General features: G+C 40.0%; 1 protein-coding gene across 5 annotated transcripts in view; it reads left to right on the top strand.

The window, feature by feature from the left end:
* Window positions 1-19138, top strand: part of KNOP1 (lysine rich nucleolar protein 1) — a 473956-nt gene that overhangs the window by 322918 nt on the left and 131900 nt on the right. For 4 of the 5 annotated variants that reach the window (XM_044089747.1, XM_044089745.1, XM_044089744.1 and 1 more), the window contains one exon: window positions 10307-11169. The exons of the other annotated variant lie outside the window; for it this stretch is intronic. In XM_044089747.1, the coding sequence (XP_043945682.1) occupies window positions 10307-11092 (786 nt within the window). In that variant the 3' untranslated portion in view covers window positions 11093-11169. Of the gene's footprint in view, window positions 1-10306; window positions 11170-19138 lie in introns of those variants that run through there. 5 annotated transcript variants of the gene reach the window in all.

Consider the following 19138-nt stretch of genomic DNA (forward strand, 5'->3'; position numbering starts at 1 on the left):
TTGCGATTAGATAAGCAGGGTACAACAGTACAAGTCAAATTAGGTAAAGCAACGTTATTTATTTATTTTATTTTATTTAACTTTAAGCTCCAGCAGAATACGCTATTAGTTTTGAGTACATACTGAGAAAAAGTATATATGCCTTTGTAATTTCATGTAAATACCCTGTTGAAACTCAGTCTCAGAAGGCATGTCCCATCAGAATACTCAGTTTCAGATGGTACAATAGTACAGGGTTACAAGTAAACTGTAGAAACGTTTGGATTTACATTCATGTGAGAGTGAGGGTGTATAGACTGAATGTTTGAGAGCTGGAACAGTAGCATGTTTAGATAAGTGTAGAGGTGATATTTGGTAGAAGTAATTGAGTGGGGTTTGTTGGGAAAAATTGTCATAGCCTGGGATGGAACAGGATCAGTACCATTTGTTAGTGAGGTGATCCCCAAGTAGCTTCTTGAAATGGGTTGGGTTAACTGTAGTTGTGATGTGTTGGGGGATGGCATTCCAGAGTTTGGAAGTATAGTTGAAATATAGGGAGTCTCCAGCATTGTTGCTGCTTTTGGAGATGTGCAGAAGAGATTTGTTGGAAGAATGAGGGATACAGGTGCAAGAGTATGGTTGAAACAGGTTCTGTAGTGCAGGGGTTTTGTCTGGGTAATAAAACAGCTTGTGAGTGGTAATGTGGGTGAATGTGACGTGGTTGGGTAGTTCTAACCATTTTAGTTGTTGCAAGGCAGAGCAGTGGTATGTTCACTGTGGTGAGTTTGTAGCAAACTTGGCTATTTTATTGTAGCAAGCCTCAATTTTAGCTAAGTCAGTTTTTTTAGGTTGGTGAAAATAGGGGAGGCATTTAACAAGGTGGGGAGTAAATGTGTTCTGGATATAGCTGGATATATTAAAAAGTATTTACATTTTGGTATGAATAAGTGCAATCAAAAACATAAACCCTGGCCCAAACAATAACTGCCATACCGATTTACTAACCAGAAATCTAGATCTCTACAATATGAAAAAATGTAACCTTAACATCCAAAATTCTAAACACTTCCCTAAATTTCACGTACTCCTGCACATTTCTAACCACTTGCATGTGTGTTTTGTCTTGTACCAGGCTCCAGTATATTCTTGGTGATTAGGGAATAGTCATCGTGATTCTTGCAGAATATAGTGGTTTTTTTTCTGTACTCTGCTCCTCTTTTATAAACCCGTCAATACACACTTCACTTGCAGGTCAGCCAGAACTAGATCTGCTCAGACTTTTTGTCTCGCATAGTTGAACTTTGATTACTTTGCAAACATTATAGGCCTGATTCCAAAAAAATTCCAAAAGATTTGTTCTCAGTGTAAGTGACTTACTCGGGTATATTACACCTAAGTACTGAGAACAGATCTTTTAGAATATGGCCCCAGTATACGTCTGTGTATAGATAGGACTTAACACAGAGAGCAAGTCTTTCAGAATTGGGGCAGGCTTACACTGGTGTAAGTCACATACATGGAGAGCAACTTGTTTTAAATCCTCTTTAGTAGATTTAAAGAAAAATATTTAGTGAGTATCATAAGCAGCACCAAAAATAGCAGCTTTTTAGCAGAGAGAGAGAGAGAGAGCATTTTCAATCCCCTCAACATGGAAAAGTAACACATCTCACTTTACATCCCCACAACTAAAACAATTTCTACATATCCATGAAATTGCCATTATAACTTCTTTATTGATGTGAGTTTGTCTCTTCTTATTCTTGGCAAAATAGCCTACATTTATCCCCTGGGTACACATGTATATATTCTCATTGACCACCACTATATGAAAAGGGCTTAGGGGCCGTGATAAACTTTGTCACCAGAAAGACCACACAAGAGCCAAGCACCTTCCATTACATGCTCCAGTACAGATTTTTACATGAATACCTCTCCATGTCTCACATCTTCTCCTTCTGTTCCTGACTCCCATACCCCATTCTAGTCTTTCTCCTATTTTCACACCATTCTTTAACATTGCATCAAAACAGCTACTAACCTGCCCTTCTCCCCCACATGTACCTCGTCCAATTTCTCTCGCCACTCTTTGCGTAAATTGACCAATGTTTTTGCACCAATGAATAAATGGTGCCCTATGATGAACTGATATCTTATCCTGGGTGTATTTTACCTTTTGTCCATGTTTCTAGAATAGATTGTGGCTCACCTCAACTCTGTAATGGATTAAAAGGTTACTGGTAAGGAATAAGATGATCCGATGTTGTCTTCTCTGTCTAGCTTCAACGTGTGGGTTATTGGATCTGATGCCTGACAAATCCTTCAGATTTCCAACTCGCCAAGCTCTGGCTCCATTACCCACAATGCCCAACTCCTCAACCGACCCCTCAGACCTAGTTTGCTACCATTGCTGTTAGCAGCTCTGTCCAGCTTCACTTTTGCATATCCTTTTTTGAATAGCTTTGGTGTACAATTTTTCTTGATCTTTGTGCTTACCCTTACCCTAGTTACTGTGATAGCATAGTGTAGTGTTTTTTCTGTAGGTAGTTAGGTAGCCTTGTTAGGGTGTGTTTATAGTGTGTGTATTGGGCTTCCTGCCTTTATTTGCATGTAGTTTCCTGACCTTTTTCTGGGACTTAGTTTTAGAATACTGTAGGACTGTTTTTTTTTCTTTTCTTATTGTATAGTGGTGGTTGGATAGCCTTTGTTATGGATAAAGGCTTTAAAGGACATGTCATCTGCAGGCATAAATGACCTTCACAGGACACACACATTAAGTGTATGTATAATTTGGAAGTTGCCCATCTGGACTCTTCATGTTAGATTTGTGAGGGTTTTGGGTCCAGGACAATCAATGAGTGACAGGCTAAGCTGGTCCTTAAGAGCCTTATTCAAACTGACTCTTTGCTGTCTTCTTCTACTTCCTTGGCCCCAAAACTTAGGCTCAACCAGCATTGTTATCAGGACTCCAGTACATCCAAGGGGGATCATAAAAGGTCCTCTTTGGTTTCTGTCCCATTTCAGTCTTCTTCAGGCTCACCAGACCTGAAGGCTCCCATGACTTTTGGGTGCCCTGGCTGCCTCTGCTGCAGTGTCAGTTCTGACCTCTTGGAGCCAATTGCCCTTGGTGCCGGTTACTAGCAAGGCTCCATCACTGGCTCCAAGTCTTCCTAGCTCATTTCGAGTTAAGGGTCTCCTTTAGGTCAGGCAGCTTCCCCTTCATCCCATCCACTCCACCAGAGATGTCACTGCAGTCCTCACCTTCCCTGTCCCAGTTCTGAGTCTCCCCAACTCTGATCAAGTTGTCCCTTGTCATCTACACAACCCTCCAAGCCCCCATCAGTAGCATCTTCTGCCTGGTCATAGAGTTTGATAGGCAATATGAAAACTTTTGACTTGGAACTGCTGATGAAGTTTGCAGGCTCAGTTGCAATTAAGCCATATTCATTCGGGTGCAGGACTGGTTCCCAGACTCTCATTTCCATCTGTCTGGCTTCCTCCCTTAGCATCTTTGGATCCAAGGTCATGGGCCTAGCTGCATTCCCTCCTTCAGTGTTGCATCCAGCAGTGTTCCCTCCTTCAGTGTTGCCACCTTCAGTCCCAAGCCTTCCTTGGTCTCATTGACACTAGTTCAGGGCTGTCCAGACCTTGGAGCCATGGTGTCAAGGCTGAGGTTTCCGGGTTGGGATTTATGGTCCCTGATTCGGGTTTGTCCCTCTTCTCGTAGCTTAAGTATTCGATAGCTCTGCTCCTGTCTTGACTTTGGGGCAAGGCATTGCTCCCCTGGACTCTGTTTCATCTCTAGTATCCTGTGATACTGGTACTCTCAGTTCCAGGAGGTCAGCGTCTGCTTCCGCCTTAGAAGTTGTAGAGAGGATGTTCTCCTCTAAGGAGATGGGTTGGGTTTTACCAGCCAGTGTTCCATCTCCTTTCCCATCTGGACCTGCGACCAGTTATCAACCTGCTCCTGGACAACCTATGCCAGTTGGTCTCCAATCTGCTCCTATGGCAGAGCTTCCTGCCTTGTCCCTCCCTCTCTCCTCTGGTGTCATCAGTGTGAGAGGTCTCAGGGAAAAGGCAGTGTAAGAGGAAACCCCTCGACTCCCCAGAGAAATCTCTCAAGATGATATTGACCTCCAGGAATGAGAGAGGTCCCCTATGTCTCCACAGGATAATTCCTCTTTTGGTGAAGTTTTGGAGCTTCTTCACCAACTTGGGAGCAGGACCACTGAAGCCCCATTTCCAGAAAAATCTGTATTTTTGGAGGCCTTCAGCATGGGCCGATACATGCCTTGGGTGGGCACCCCTCCAGAAATGCTTATAGACTTAGGGTCTCTGAGGGCGTGGAAGGAACACAACATGGTAGATCCTGTTCCCAAGAAGCCTGATAAAATTCTTGTTCCCCTTAAGGACCAACCACATTGCAGGAAGGGTCCAGCCAGGGATGCGATTGTGGTGGTGGCAGCTAAGGAATCTCAGATGAGAGCTCCTCAGTCCATCTCCCAAATAGACAATCTTGAGCTTTGGATTGCTTAGGAAAGCACTCGTATACCTCAGCCATTTTTGCTTTTAGAGCACTTTAATTATTTATTGCACTTGACTGTACTCCAACATGATCCCTGGATCAACTAATCCATAATTCCACCAGAGGCTCCAATATCCTAGACCTGGTCATTACCAACATGGTAAATCGATGCTCCACACTTATGGTCACCCCCTCGTTGGTCAGGTCTGACCATAAGCTAATTACCCTTAAAATACACATCCCACCCCCACCACCCAGTAAGGAAACCTCCATAGAAAACTTCTCCAAAGCCAACTTCATGCTACTCAAGTCAGAAGTGACAAACTTCATGACACCCATGCAGACGGGAACAGAAAGTTCGACTGCTGAGTCCTACACTAAGGCACAGTACGAGCACATCCACTCATACATGAATCGTGCCATCCCAAATAGAACTAAGATGCTCTGCTCCAAAAAAAGGAAGCCAATGTGGTGGTCCCCTGCCATAAATAATCTTTACAACAAAAGGAAGAAACTGTTGCAGAAAAGAGGAAAATCCCAGGATGCAAAAAGCTCACTTACCAGCCTCAGTAAGAAGCTAAGATCCCTCATAAAATCCTCCAAAGCTAGTTACGAAAATAAAATTGTCAAAGATTCCAAAGACAGCCACAAGGCATTCTATAACAATGTCAAGAATCTAAATGGCAATGCTCAGATCTGCTCTGAGCTACAACAGAATGGCATTAAATATACTGATCCCAAGGATATTGCCAATATCCTGGCAGATCAATTCACTGCCAACTTCACCCCCTAAACAGCCCATCTCAATACCTGAAGATTGCCATATTCCGGTAATGGCCACACAGGTAAAACACGCACTCTCCAAAGCTAAGAATACAGCATCCATGGGACCAGATGACATCCCGGGCTGTGTACTACATGAACTACAAAATGAGCTGGCGCCTCACCCAAGTGTCCTGTTTAGTAATAGCCTCACCTCAGGCTTCGTGCCCACTGAGTGGCACACAGCTACAGTTATCCCACTCCACAAGGGGGGATCCACCTTGGATCCTGCGAACTACTGCCCCATCAGTCTGATCAGCCTGATCTGCAAGGCCATGGAATGTATTATCATGGAACTTATAAACAAAGACATTGGCAACCTTCAAACACTGGACCCCACCCAGTTTGGGTTTTCTCCTGAACCTGATTGACTTCAAATCAGTCTCCAGATCCGTGGACGAGGGTAAGGTGGTCCACACAGCCTATCTGGACCTCGCCAAGGCCTTTGACACCATCCCCCACCCTGGAATCATAGATAGACTTACTAAACTGGGCATTAATCCCTACATCACTCGATGGGTTGCCAACTGGCTTACTGACAGAACCCACACTGTAAAAGTAGCTGACTCCAAATCCAGCTCCAGACAAGTGGAGTACCTCAGGGTTCAGTCCTGGGACCGATCTTGTTTGGCATCTACTTCTCTGAAGTACAGGCCAACACTAAGGGACTCTGGCTAACAAAGTTTGCAGATGACTGCAAACAGGGAGCCATTATTGAATCCCCAAATGATGTGAATACTCTACAAAAGGCCCTTACAGAAACAGATGCTTGGTGCCAGAGCCATGGGCTCAAGCTCAATGCCAAGAAATGTATAGTTATCCCCTTTGTGGAAAAATATGTACCTGTGAATTACCACATAGGTGGCAGTACACTAAACACCGAAAGTGTGATAAGAGACTTGGGGACACAGGTAGACAGTGGTCTCACCTTTGATAACCACATCACCACAACAGTCAGGAAATCCTTCTGTGTGGCACACCTCATCACTAAGGGCTTTTCATCCAGAAAAAAGGAGGTCATTGTCCCACTGTACTCATCCCTCATTAAACCCATTATAGAATACAGTGCCCCGTTTGGTATGTACCTCTCAAGACATCTGCAGCAACTGGAAAGGCCACAGAAGTACTTCACTAAAAGAATCACAGGCCTAAAGCAGATGCCCCATGCTGACCACCTTAAAAAACTCCAGCTGTACTCTGTCACATATCGTCTACTCAGAGGTGATCTCTGCTTAACATACAAGGCCATGTCAAACCCAGAACTGTTGGACATGCTACACTTAAGCAAATCCCAATCCCTCAGAGCCACATGCTCCAGGGATCTAAACCTTGTCATCACAATAAACAAAACATGCTGGAAGGATAGGTTCCTGACCAAAATTCTCCCCAGACTCTGGAATAGACTGCCCATACATGTCAAGCTGTGGCCCTCTTCAAAAGGAACCTTGGCGATTGGATAGGAGAAAGGAAATTCACCCTAGGGATCACGTCAGTCACCCTGCTAGACAGGGGTCCAGGGAAGTAAGTGTGGGAAGAAATAGCCAGGGAATTGTTATGGCTAGGCTTGTATAAGGCCCTAGGGCCGATAGCCTAGTACCAACCTATGAGCTGGTGTCTGAAATATAAAGACACAGCAGTCTCTGGAGCTTCAAAAGACACTTTAGACTCAGCTGTATATACTGTAATCGATCACCAACATTCCCATAAGGCTAATTTCCAATGCAGCTGATGGAGCGTCCTAAGCGGCTGGCTCTGGCATTACCATGCATCAACACTCTTGGATATGGTTATGTAACTCTGTGACTTGCTTCAAGGCATGCCTTATTAATGTCCAGTTTTATGGCTTTTCATTGTTTGGGCCAAAGGTTAAGGATGCTGTAACTAGGAGCTAGCAAGTTCGATCTAGGAGTGCGTTTTGCTACTCCTCAGCAAACCTTTTCAAGGAATCAGAAGTGGGACAAATGTCTCTCTTTTTTTAGAAATTTCCAGCAATCTTCTCAGGATGCTCTTTAAGAAGGTTCCTTCCAAGGTTGGGGAGGGGGTGAACCACAATGTATGCCTTCCTTCTCCAGCAGGCCCTTTCAGTTGCCCTGAAGGGCTGAATGACTGTCCTGCTCTGGAGGTAGTTGGAGGGGGGTCATTTGGCTCTTCACCAAGAGTTTTGGAAGGCCGTCATTTCAGATGTGTGGGTATTAAGAGTTGTATCCTGAGGCCATACTTTTCCCTTTTTAGAAATTCCAATGTTTCATTACAAAAATCTCTCAAGACATTCCACCCCCATCAGAGATTTCAGGCAGCATAAGAGATTCACATGCTGCTGGTAAACCGAATCATCCAAGAGATCCTACCAGACCAATGAGGATCTGGGGTCTACTCAAGGTTGTTTATGGTACCAAAGAAGAACAAGGACCTCCAGCCTATTCTAGATTTAAGCAAATTGAATCCCTTCATGAAACAGACCAAGTTTCAGATGGCCACGTGATGTCCTTTCTACCTATGCTGAAGAAGGACAACTAGATATGCTTGATAGACCTCAAGGACACCTGCCATCATATAAAGATAGATGGAAGCTCCAGGACATTTCTCTGCTTCTGCCTAGGGGCCAATCACAACCAATTCAGGGCTATGCTATTCAGCCTCACCACAGCCCTGCCAGGTATTTACCAAATGCCTGGCAGTGGTTGCAGCCTGGCTGCAGATGCACAGTTCTTCAGTTTCCTTGATTGCCAGGAATCCCAAGCTTTCCCATGCTGTAATGTACATCTTGTCTTCATCTCAAAAGCATTCAGCTAGGAAAAATGTATTACAGTACGTGGACTTGAAGTTTTTGTCCTCATAGACATTATTTTAGTGGCTGTTACTTTGGCAAGGAGGATTTCAGAGTTACAAGTGCTTGACTTCTGTTCTCCTTATTTGGCTTTCCACTTTTTTTTTTAGTCTAAAATGACTTAAGATAATAATCTTAATAGTTCTATTCACCTTCCTGTGTTTTTTCCAGTGTCTCAAACAAAGGTGAATTCATATTTCATTGTTTGGATGTCCATAGACATTTGAGATTTTATTTGGAATGAAGCAAAGCATTTTGAAAATCAAGTCAATTTTTGTTTCCTTTTCATAATCTAGTTTGGGCACAGCTTTGTCTAAAGTGATGTTATCCAAGCAGCTATCAGACTGTATCTCCTTTGCAGATACCTTGAGAGCCAAGACCCTGCCATGCAAACCTAAGGGTCAATCTAGCAGAGCTATGGTTGCTTCTACTGCTTTCTTTTCCAGAGTATCCCTGGATGACGTTTGTGCAGTGGCTACTTGGATTGGCTACCATACCTTTGTTTCCCATTACAAGACAGATATTCAGTCAAGATCCAGGACTTATTTTGGCTCCAACATGTTGTGGGATATTCTTCCTTAGTTCCTCCTAAGGATTTTTACATAGCTGGAGATTCTGTGCAACAGGGTGAAGCCAGATGGAGAAGACAACATTGGATATGCAAGTTATCTACTTACCATAACGATAGATCCATGTTGTCAATCTTCGGTTCCACGTCCACGCATCCTGCCCCCCACCTTGGTTATTTATGGTGAATTTCCTTATCTGAGATGACCAAGCAATGAAAGTCATCCTTTCCTTATTTTTGGAGGCTCTCATCCTCCTTTTGTTTGGTGAACTTGGTACCTTAGAGATTGCAACAAACTCGACTCGATCTGAGAAATCAGTTGAAGAGTGTGTGTGTGGGGGGGGGGGTTGTGGGTAAGGGAGGAGAAGAGCATGACGAGTTGGAAGTCTGAAGGATTTAGCCAATGTTGGATCTGAGTCAGATCCGATAATCCACAGGTTGAACCCAGTGGAGACAGACAACACAGATCTGTCGTTATGGTAAGCATATAACATTCGTTTTTCACTACTTATAATGTGCCAAGCTTTGTATGGGAGGAAAGGAAGGCAAACACAAGAAGATTAATTTGCTTTATAAAGAGAGGAATTGGACATCAGAAAAAGAGGACTGTATGAGGAAGAGTTTTCATTGGTGTTTAAGACCCTTCGGGGAGAAAATTGGCATAAAAAATTGATTACTTTGTGATGATAGTGATTATTGTTACTAGGTTAACCTAACTATCCAAGATGTTAATTGGAGTTACAGTTACACTTTTGTGTGTGCATTCTAAGATATTCACTGAGATCCTGTTTAGACTAATGCATACAGTTTGTGTAATCAGTTTTCTGCAAGCACTTAGATATATTCAACTAAAAGTCACCAGGCCAGTCAGAAGAGGAACTAAATTACTTTTACTGTATGTTTTCCTGGGGATGGAAGAAAAACTGGATTTGACTGAAACTGTACTTCAGAGGAATTTTTAGACATTCAGGGAGCACAGCAACATCTTTCAGAAATAGATGTGCAAGAACAAATGGCATAATTCAGATTGGAAGATGGACTAAAACATCCATGATACAATTGTCACGTGAAAATAGTGAAAAGATTCAAGTAACCCCTTGAAGGTGTTAAGGGAGTCATCTAATTGGATCTGATTTTAATTTTCTAGGTACCTAGGCAAAACAGGTGATCCATTTTGTTATACGAGTTTATATATTCCTGTATTGCAGATGATGCTCCCTTGTTACTTATTTATAACAGTTTTACTTTTGCACCGTCAAAGAGAGATGCATATGTGACAAGCTCAACGTTTTCCGCTAAGTCCTCCTAAAAGATGCTGTTTTATCATTTCTGGTAACGGGCATTGGCTTGTACAGAGCTAGATGCCATATGTTTGATGACAATGTTGTACAAAGACAGGACTTTGTCCTAAATTTCTCATAGCAGGATTAAGTCATGCAGCAGTTCATATTTATTTCACTGTTTATTACTGATGCAAAATAATGCATGTGTTAAATGAACAGCATTACTAATGTTGTTCAACTATTCATTCAGTAATTCATGAGAATGAGTTGTATTTCTCATGTCATTTTTTGATTGTATTTTGTAGTGCACCAAACCAAAACCAACTGAACGAGGTTCTTCAAGCAGTCAGGATACATCACTCATCCCTTTTCATGATCAGAAATGTCCAGTATCTGTGGAAGGAAATGAACAACAGATGTTAGTTCAGTCACTTAGAAGGACAATGGGTCTACTTCGTACTCATATGGACAGGTTCTGGGTTGAACTGGATCAGATACTGGAGTCTATGAGCTCTGGAGTGACTTCAGAAAATTCATTTGAAACAGTAAAGCATTTCACAGAATTTCTGAGCTCTTCTGATATGCTGCAGGATCTGCATTCTATGACCTTAATGGATTCACAAATTGAGAGAACTGCTGAATCAACCCCACTCTCTTTGGGTAGGCATTTAACTGCTGCTGGCCCTACAGCCAAATGTTTTGGACCACTGCCCGACGTTGAACTTTTAAATGTCTCAGAAGACAGAGAAAAAGTACTATTAACTATGAGTCATGGCAGACCAGAAAGATTTGCAGTTCTTTTATTCGAGGAACTGGTTCCTCTAGCAAAGTACATGGAATGGAATCAGCTTGTAAACTGGGATGGCTCTAGAGGAAAAATGGCCATCCCTGCTAACCTTCATACCAAAGTGCTGGAAACTGTGGGCAGGTACTTTAAAATTGACAGGGCAGTGGTAAAAGACATCAAGAAAAAGGTCAATGAATTGCTTCGTAAACCAAGGAAAAGAAATGTTTCTGCTTTTTTACGTAATATACAGGAACACATACAGAGTTTTCAAATTAGTGTTCCTGAAACAGTGCAGCCGTCTTAATATTTCATTTTAAACTACTGAACATTTTATCAAATTGTACCTCTTTTGCTAAAGTAGTAAAGCACACAATAACATTATCAGACTGATCATCTCTGTATTTTTAATGGTAATGCAATACGTTTGTGGTTGGGATGTGTTTCAAAACCTGATGAAACTTTGGAGGTTCCCTTAAATAGAGTGATCTAAAAAGGCATGAAGTACAGTAAATTCTATATATTTTAAATGTTTTTTATGTCTTATATCAGTTGTGATTCTTGATTTATAATGTAAAGAATAAATAAAAACTGTTTAAATAAGTAATACGCATTTCTTGCACACACAAGAGAAGGAGTAATTAAGTCCTCAAAGTGAACAAATTAAACATCCACTAATATGGACCCCTGTTAGCTTGTGAATATGGGAAGAGTATGCACGGTTTTTAAGCAGTGTATACGTTTCTGTTTCCTCTTAATAAAATTATTGATCGGTCACTTAAAAATAGTCTATTTAGCAAAATGTGCCACATTATAGCCTTACTGCAATTCCAGCAGGGAGCTTCACTTTTTTCCAACACCTATATTAAATTATCCCTTCAGACATAAGCAAACAAGCATGTATATAAAAGCAAACCGACCATATGAACGTTTCCATTTAAATACATTACACATCACATATGTCCTTATTTATAATGATCAGCACTCCATCATTACATTAATTGCTTAACTCTTCCCCTAAACCTCACTCCTCCTCCAGAACATTATTCTGCATGTATCAATCCCACAGTTTCCATCTATTTCTATGTAATTGTCTACTTCCTTTTCTAAAGATCCCACTTACAGTTCCTCTTTCTCTCTTACAGTACTCAGTAATTCAACTTTAGTTGGTGTAGGCTTTCATTTCCTTTTTCTAGGAATTACTTTTTTGACAGCCACCACATTCAATATAACAAGGCCTTATTATATCGAGGCACTTCAGATCATGTGACTGAGCTCAGAAGAGTAAGTTCCTTACTTACACCCATTTGCTCACCCAGTATTTCTGACAGAGTGCTCTGTATGGAATTTTTAAAATCTGCCAACTCATTACTCTCTCAAACATGTATTCCCGGTTACCCATTTCTTACCAATCACTCCTCCAACCATTGCCATCTACCTGAGGAAAAATTCTTTGGAGTCAGCTTGGGGTATAAACATGCCTATGGAAATACTTCTAAGATACAATCCTAAACCTTCTAGACATTGTTGCTTACTTGGGAGCCATGAGTATGTCCTCCCATTATTACCTTGTAAATTGCGTATCTTCACAATCTTTTCTAACCTTCTCTGATTCATTCTTGCAATTCTCATGCAATATTTTATATGCCCTACTAATTATCCCATTTTAGCAGCAGCTTCTGTTCTTGATTCAACTAAAAACTCTACCAGAGAAGGTCTTTTACTTAGGATTCCTCTATCCCTTTATCTTTGCCTACACTCTAGTATCAGTCACTATTAGGAAAGTCATTCTCTACCCTACTATCCAAATGTCTTCTTGGCCTCATCCCATTCTGTTACCTTACCCACTCTGTTTTTCTGCTCCCAATACATTGGTTCCTTTATCAGTTTTCTCCAGTAGATTCCAGCCTCCTTTTGCTTGTTCTATGTACCCCTGCTTGCAATCATTCCTATCAGCAAAATCTCCTTTCCCCATTCTCATATTGTTTTAGTTCTTAGATGCTTTCTGCTCCCTTATGAGTATAATTCTTTAATTTCTTGAAGTCTTTTTAGTTTCTAATACCTTGACAGGAATGGACCCCATTCCTAAGTCAAAGTACTATTAAAGTCCATGAAATTAATATTGTTTCAATCTTTGATGTTAGCTAGAAGTGCTCTTCACAGCACCCGCAATGTGCCCAGTAATGACTCCTGCAATTCGTATGGAGTTACATGTATCGGTAACATATCCAAGTACAACTGTAAATTTTTTTATAAGATCCGTTGCTCCTCTTGCTACTACTGGAACTGTTTAGGTATCCTTCTTCCACATCGCCCTCGTTTCTGCCTGCAAATCCTGGTATTTATAATTTGTCTCTCTCTATACGTAAGACACTATACTCACTGGGTGTAGCAATTTCAGTGATCAGTGATACTTTCCATGGACTACTATATCTGGTTTTATAATCCCATATGATATAAACTTCATCATTCTCTATGATGCTTTGTGTCTCATGTTTCCACAGTTTTTCAGCTACCTCAATATTATAGTGTTTGCACAATCACCAGTGCAACAGTCTTGCTACATTATTATGCCTTTCAGTTTACAGTCCTTCTGCCATTAGTATATCACAACCAGCAACAAGATGTATGACTGTTTCCAATTCTGTTTTACAAAACCTGCATTTGTCTGTTTCTCCCACACGTTCAATAGACTTTGTAAACCAATGTGTACGTAGTCCATTATCTTGGGCCACCAATATTAAGCTTTCCTCTTTTGGTTTAAATTCACCTCTCCTTAACCATTCCTGTTTTCGATCCTGATCAGCATGAGGTTGTTTTCTACTCTTGCAACTGTATGCATTTTCCACATTTGTTGCCTGATTTTTACCTACTTCTGGTTTGATTCCCATTCCCGCTTGATGCCGATATTCTGCTTAACTAAGCAGGGAAGTCATCTTAGACTTATTCTCCTCATGTTTCAAAACTTTCACTACGTTTGCATTTCTATACATGTAATCAGTTTTGAGGAGGCCCATACCTCCTTCAGAAAGGGGAATATATAATCTTCATATGCACTGATTTTATAAATCTTTACATAAGCATGAACCATCCTTCTTCTTTTCCTAACCTATCAAGTACCTTTTGGAACCAGCCAGTCACTCCAAAACTGTAAGCTTGAGTAGGAAGGGTTATTGGTTTACAGCTTGGGCTTTGTTCCTAGATGTCAATGCTGTTTTCAGTTTTAATTTAGGTTTTCTATGATACCCCTTACTGAATTTTATTCTCATTTGTTTGTGTTTTATTGTTGATCCTTTATCAATTACCAAATATTTATGCACTCCCTCTTGCTCAAGTTCTTTTACATCACATTCCCATCCCAAACTGATGTTTTCTTGGTGCTTCAGCTTTCCTGCTGTAAAAGTTGCTTTTGCACATTTATTAAGACCAAATGACATTCTTGTATCATCTGAAAAAGTTTTAATCACTTGTAGTTGTGCTTTCAGTTACTCATCTGATGAACTATACAGTTTTAAATCATCTACAAAAAAAGATGTCTTTATACTTTATTTTTTGTCAGATTGTAGCCATGACCTAATCTGTTATGTAGAGAACTTAATGAGTTAAGGGCAAGACAAAAGAGCAGTGGTGACAGAGAGTCACCCTGGAATATCCCCATTGAATTTTTATCCCTGGAATAATAATTTGTCCTTTATCATAGCTTAACTACCAAGAGGTTTGCCAGTGTTTCATGGTTGCTGTAATGTAATCGATCAGTGTAGAGTATATTTTATAATTTTTTAAGCACTCTTTTATCCATAAATGTGGGATACTGTCAAATGTTTTTTTTGTAGTTTGTCCATGTCGTACTTAGATTCTTCCCCTTTTTCCAGTTCTCCATTGTGACCTAAACAGCAAATGAGCCTTCATTCCATATGACTTTCTTTTATTACCCTGTTGTTGTGTCATGATTTAGTTTTCTTCTAAATGACTATAAACTCTGCAAGCATCAGTTCGAGTGTATTGCTTATATATAGTCGGAAGGCAAGTTATTGGTCTGTAATTTTTAGAATAGCTTGCAGGTTCACTCTTAAGTAGGAGTATTTTTCCTGTTGTTAACCAGGCTGGTGTCTGTTCAGGGTGTGCATATAAATAGTTCTTACTCACTGCTAAATCTCCATGTAAAGATGCTAATACGTTTAGCCAGAAGTTAGGTACTGCATCTGGGCCTGGGGTTATCCAATTAGGAGCTTTTCTTAACTTAGTTTCAGTCTCTCTGGGTGTCACTCCATCCCATTTCATATCATGCACATTTGAACTCCTTATTCTTTCTTTTCCTTTCTTCTATCCATTTAGAGTTTTTGTTATGTTCTTAGATTATTTCCTTCTAAACTGAAGACACATTCTTTGCTCTCCATTTCCAGTAGGCATTCTATAGAAAGTTCCAGAGCATCTTCTTGTGCCACATTCTCTTCAGTTTCATCCTGTGTTATCTGTTGCCCTTTCATATGGGAACTCTTCCTGGCCTATCACTCCACAGCATTGACTGGTTCTCAGATGCCACAGGTTCATGTTCCTCCCCTTACTGTGTAACTCCATCTGAACATTTGTACTGGTTTCCTGTGGAAGGCTCCAGAGTATCTTCATGTGGCAACTGATCAGATGTTCCTTGCTCCATGTTTTTTTTTTCTTTATTTGGGGATCCATTGCTCTATCCTGCTGTGGTGTTTTCAGCGTTAGCTTTTCTACACTAAATCCTTCACTTTGCAGGTAAATCCATAATCTCAGTTTCTATTTCTTTAACTTCTCCATTATTAATCCTCTTTTCTATTTTTCCTTTTTTTTTTTTTTTTGTATTGTAAATTTTTCCATGTCCAGATGCCTTTGTCTGTATTTGTCTTCAAATATCTTTGGTGCCTGCTCCTTTTGTATTGATCAGTTTTGCTTTCTCCTTTCCATAAATAATGCACCATATTAAATCTCTTTTTCTTTTTCATGTCCATATTTCTTCTTCATATGTCTCCTGATCCTCCTGTTTCTCTTTTCTTTGGGGACTCGTTATGTAACTTCTGTTACACTTTCCACACTAAATCTTTCACTTCACAAGTGTTCCATGGCTTCAACATCTTATTTTTTTTAACTTCTCCTTTACATCTTCTGTTCTATGTTCCCTTTTTGTTTTCTTGCTTTGTTTTAGTTGTTAGAATGTTTTCTGCTCCTTTACAGGTAAAATACTTTTTTTTTAATCTTTTGAGTTTCTAATACCATGATGGGAAAAGACCCAATTACTAAGTCAAAGTATGATTAATATTCATGAAATTACTATTGTTTCAATCAGTGATGTTGGCCAGAAGTGCTCTTCACAGCAGATGCAGTGTGCCCCGTAATGACTCCTTCTGCAATACACACAGAGTTACATGTATAGGTAACGTATCTAAATGTGATTGTAGATTATTTTTTATAAGACCCATTGCTCCTACTACTCTTGGAACTATAACTCTTCTCTTTTTTAATTTCTCCAAATCCTTTGGATTTCTAATACTATGACAGGAATGGACCCCATTCCTAAGTCAAAGTACGATTAAAGTTCATGAAATTAGTATTGTTTCAATCTTTGATGTCTGGCAGAAATGCTATTTGCAGCACCCGCAGTGTGCCCAGAAATGACTCCTGCAATTCGTATGGAGTTACATATATAGGTAACGTATCTAAATAAGATTGTAGATTTTTTTAGAAGACACATTGCTCCTACTACTATTGGAACTGTCTGGGTATCTTTCTTCCACATTGCTCTTGTTTCTTCTGCAAATCCTGATATTTTATGATTTTGTGTCTCTTTGTACACAAGACACTGTAGTCACTGGGTGTGGCGATGTCCGTGATCAATGCTACTTTTGTCTTCTTTTCATGGGCCACTATATCTGTTTTTCTAGCATCTATCTAATACTCTTTATGGCTCCTATTGTTATCCTTAAACATTTGCATCCATGTATCCCCCCCCCCCATTTCATTAAAATCCCTTCCACTTTGAATTATAACTTTCTGCTTATGTAGAGCCCTTATTGGGTAGCATCCATCTTTTGAACTGTTGTTAATGGGTGATCCATGTAATGTAGACTTCATCATTTCTGTGATGGTTTGCGGCTCACATTGCCATTGTTTTTCAGCCACTTCAGTACTATAATGTTTGCACAATCCCCAGTGCAACAGTCTTGCCACATTGTTATGCCTTTCAGTATACGGTCCTTCATTAGTATGTCACAACCAACAATGAGGTATGCAATTGTTTCCATTTCTGTTTTACAAAACCTACATTTTTCTCCCACATGTTCAATGGACTTTGTAAACCAACATGTACGTTGCCCACTATCTTGTCCTGCCAATATTAGTCTTTCATCTCTTGGTTTGAATTTGCCTTTCCTTAACCATTCTTGTGTTCGTTCCTGATCAACATGAAGTTCTTCCAGATGTTTTCTATATTTACAACTCTGTTTATGCATTTTCCACATTTCTTGGTTTCTCATCTGGTTCCTCACCTTATATTCTTTTTGTTTTTTGGCACATTCAGTTGCTGCTTGATTTATCTACTTCTGGTTTGATTTCCATTCTTGCTTGATGCCGATCTGCTTCTGCTAGACTAAGCAGGGAAGTCATCTTAGATTTATTCTCCTCATGTTTCAAAACTTTCACTACATTTGGGTCTTGTGAGGTCAGCAGATATGTGTGGAGTCCCACAATTGCAGATGTATACATGTGTCAAGGAGGCCCATCCCTCCTTCAGAATGGGTACTATATAATCTTGGTATACACTGATTTTTATAAATCATTTGGTGAGCATGAAGCATCCTTCTTGTTTTCCTATCTAATAGATCCAACACATTTTGGAGCCAGTCAATCACTCCAAACTTGTAAGCCAGGACAGGAAGAGCAAATTGGTTTATAGCTTGGATTTTGTCCTAGATCTCAAGACTGTTTTCAGGATTAATTTAAGTCCTCTAAAGTATTCATTACTAAGTTTTATTCACATTTGTTCATGTTTTATTCTTACGCCTTCATCATTTCTCATATATTTATATACTCCCTCTTGCTCAAGTTCTTTTATATCACATTCTTGTCCCAAACTGATGTTTTCTTGGGGGTACAGTTTTCCTGCTTTAAAGGTTGCTTTTGCACATTTATCAAGAAAAATGACATTCTTATATTGTCTGAAAAGGTTTTGACAACTTGCAGTTGTACTTTCAGTTTCTCATCTGATCAGCTATACAGTTTTAAGTCATCAACAAAGAGAAGATGAGAAGTCTTTACACTCTGTTGTTTTCTAGGAGCCAAATTATAGCCATGGTCCAAGCTAAATAGACAGCTTAATGGGTTAAGGGCAAGGCCAAATAGCAGCGGTGACAGAGTCACCCTGGAATGTCCCCCTTTGAATTTTTATTGCCCTTTCGTTCTATCGCCATAATTGAGTTTTCTTCTAAACTATAAACTCTGTCAGCATCCATTCCATTATATAGTTTATACGTCACCGGAAGGCAAGTTAATGGTCTGTAATTTTTAATATAGCTTGCAGGTTCACCCTTAAGTAGGAGCATTGTTTGTCCTGTTGTTAGCCAGGTTGGTGTATGTTCGGGGTGCGCATACAAATAGTTCTTACTCATGGCTAAATATTCGTGCAAAGATGTTAATACTTTTAACCAGAAGTTAGGTACTGCATCTGTGCCTGGGTTTTTCCAATTAGAGGCTTTTCTTAACTTTGTTTCAACCTCTCTGGCTGTTGCTTCATCCCATTTCGTATCCTGTACCTTTTAAACTTATTCTTTCTTTTGCTTCTTCTATCCATTTATCATCTTTGTTATGTTCCACAGGATCTTCAGATACTTCTCCAAAATGTATCTATTGCTTATTTTTTTTGGTGGTCTTTCAATTCCTTTTACCTTGTTTCCCATTTCTCTATAAAACTTTTTGGGGTCATCAATAACTTGCTTATTTTGTACTTCCCCTTTATATTTATCTGTGTAACTTCTAAGTTTTTCCACCTGCTCTGAGATTTTTAGTTTATTTACAATAGTGCATGATAGATCCTGATCTGTTCTAATACTGTGCATTGCTTTTATCATGTCTATCTCTCTAGTATTTTTGTTGATCTGTTCCCTTCTATACACTTCTAACAGTGACACTTCTTGTCTTAACTGCTTTATAGTTTTCTCTGTTTGATACTTCCATGATGCGATTTCTCCCCTTCCTTTCCCTCACTACCCTGTGTTCTTGTGGTAGAACTATCAGTTATTAGTTTAGCTGGACTATATATGCTGTTTAATTCTGTTATATTGCATGTATCTATATGGACAGTCCTAATTACTGTGTTCATTTGTTTCAT

Source organism: Protopterus annectens, chromosome 12.part0 (genome assembly GCF_019279795.1).
Source record: "Protopterus annectens isolate FY-2018-M chromosome 12.part0, PAN1.0, whole genome shotgun sequence".
Lineage (NCBI taxonomy): Eukaryota > Metazoa > Chordata > Ceratodontiformes > Protopteridae > Protopterus > Protopterus annectens.